General features: G+C 36.4%; 1 protein-coding gene across 1 annotated transcript; it reads right to left on the minus strand.

Moving 5' to 3' along the window:
- Window positions 1-1,109: 1,109 nt before the first annotated feature.
- On the minus strand, window positions 1,110-1,916 carry LOC127093933 (uncharacterized mitochondrial protein AtMg00810). The gene is made up of 2 exons (XM_051032822.1): window positions 1,718-1,916; window positions 1,110-1,552 (listed from the first exon to the last, which is right to left on the minus strand). Exons 1-2 carry the CDS (start codon window positions 1,914-1,916, stop codon window positions 1,110-1,112), a joined length of 642 nt encoding a protein of 213 aa, XP_050888779.1.
- Between the last annotated feature and the right edge of the window lie 492 nt (window positions 1,917-2,408).

The following is a 2,408-nucleotide window of genomic DNA, read 5'->3' on the forward strand; positions in this document are numbered from 1 at the left end:
CGCAACATTAATAAGGTAAACACTTATAGTTGGGGTTCAACTATGTTGGCCCATCTATATAGTGCAATTGTAGAACTACAAAAAAGAATACATGTACTTTTTTTCATGTGCGTATTTGCTTCAAGCTTGGGGTTGGTCAAGAATGTCGTCGCTCGTCCCGATAAATGAGCGTCCATTCGTGTTCTCATTTGCAACCAAGTAAGTCTAACACTTTACCATTCACCATTTAGTTAATTATATTTAATATTATAATTAACAGTAAATAATATTTTTCACTTCTTTTTTATCTTAGGTGGTCAGTAATGGGAATGAACTACAACAGGTGTTCGAATCAAGATGCTTTATCATAGAATAACATATTTGCCTTCTTGTTGCTTGGAGTTTTGTCTTCATCAAAAACATTCATCATAGAGAAGCTTGACTTCACATTCTCCCCCTTTTTGATGATGACAAATAATCCTCTTTGATGCGTGCAATTTCCGGAAACCAAACTTTCTCCCCCTGAGATGTATAACTCCCCCTAAATTTGAGAAGCTTATGATCATGTTGACTTGATCATCTTGAAGAGGATTTGTATCAATTGTACCTTAGGAAATTCACAAGCATACAAGCATATACACCTTTCTCCCCCTTTGACATTATCAAAAAGAAGGGAAAGATGGGTGAAGGATAATCACATGACAAATATAAAATAGAATATACAACATAACTTGTAACAAATACCTTCAAGAGGTCAGAAAGCACAAAAAGTGAGAAGTTTCAAGGGTAAATCGATTTACATCAAGGGTAAATCGATTTACCTAGTCCAAAAAATGCCAAACACGAAAAAACAAAGTTACTGTTTTATGGGTAAATCAATTTACAACATGGGTAAATCGATTTACTCAGTGTCAGATATGCCAAATACAAAAACCAGTGCTACTGTTTTATGTGTAAATCGATTTGTATAAAGAGTAAATCGATTTACTCAGTGAAAAAGCAAAAAAAAACACATATTTTTCACAAAGATTCATGCAAGAGACACCCAATGAATAATGTAAAAGAAAAGCCATGAAATTTTTTTCACAAGTAAATAGATGAGTTGGAAGCGTATGTGCACCTTTGATGAATTATATGTCACACTCATCTAGAATCCCAAGTTCTCTTCGAATCTTATAGAATGGTTCTTTTGCGAGCGGCTTTGTGAAGATATCCACCAGTTGATTATGAGTATCGACAAAATTAACTTCAACATCGCCTTTAAGCACATGATCACGAAGGAAATGGTGTCGAATGTCGATGTGTTTGGTCCTTAAGTGCATGACCGGATTCTTTGTAATGTTAATTGCACTTGTATTGTCACAACGAAGAGGAATGCATCCAAGATCGAGTCTGTAGTCACAAAGTTGTTGCTTAAGCCAAAGTATTTGAGCGCAACAGCTACCTGCGGCTATGTATTCTGCCTCGGCAGTGCTTAGAGAAACACATGCTTGTTTCTTGCAAACCCACGAAACTAATGCATTTCCAAGGATGTGACATGTACCACTAGTACTTTTTCTATCTGTTTTACAACCTGCATAATCCGCGTCAGAATAACCAATTAACTTACAAATGCTACCTTTAGGATACCATAAGCCAACGTTGGTTGTTCCTTTGAGATACTTCATGATTCTTTTGACCTCCGTGAGATGTGACTCCTTTGGATTTGCTCGATACTTCGTGATATCAATTGACACACCCGATTCGTCTTGATCAACATAAGTTCCAGAGCCCATTGGTGTTGACATTTCTTTACAACCATCCATTTCAAATCTCTTTAGAAGCTCTTTGCAGTATTTTGATTGGTTGATAATGACTCCGTCTTCTAGTTGCTTGATTTGCAATCCAAGGAAGTAGTTCATCTTTCCCATCATGGACATTTCAAATTCACCTTGCATTATCAACGCAAATTCTTCACATAGTTCTTTGTTGGATGAACCGAAGATTATGTCGTCTACATAGACTTGAACAAGTAAGGCATTCCCTTTTATTTTCTTGATAAATAAGGTCTTGTCTACTTTGCCTTTTTCAAAACCTTTTTCACATACAAAATTACTTAGACGATCATACCACGCCCTTGGTGCTTGTTTTAATCCATAGAGCGCTTTCTTCAATTTGTATACATGTGAAGGATTCTTGAAGTCTTCAAAGCCTGGGGGTTGTTTGACATAGACTTCTTCGTTGATGTAGCCGTTTAAGAAGGCGCTTTTGACGTCCATTTGAAAAAGCTGAAAATTCATTGAACATGCGTAAGCAAGTAATAAATGAATAGCTTCTAACCTTGCAACCGGAGCGAAAGTTTCTTCAAAATCGATTCCTTCTTCTTGATTGTACCCTTGAGCGACCAATCTTGCTTTGTTTCGAACAATTATTCCATTCTCATCAAGCTT

Source organism: Lathyrus oleraceus, chromosome 6 (assembly GCF_024323335.1).
Source record: "Lathyrus oleraceus cultivar Zhongwan6 chromosome 6, CAAS_Psat_ZW6_1.0, whole genome shotgun sequence".
Classification (NCBI taxonomy): Eukaryota; Viridiplantae; Streptophyta; class Magnoliopsida; order Fabales; family Fabaceae; genus Lathyrus; species Lathyrus oleraceus.

What these genes read in the sequence shown, in the direction of transcription:
- LOC127093933 (XM_051032822.1), bottom strand. Translation starts at nt 1,916, where the DNA reads ATGCAAGGTGAATTTGAAATGTCCATGATGGGAAAGATGAACTACTTC. An exon ending in TGTTGATCAAGACGAATCGG is followed by an intron (nt 1,553 to 1,717) that starts GTGTGTCAATTG and finishes CGGATTATGCAG; the next exon opens with GTTGTAAAACAGATAGAAAA.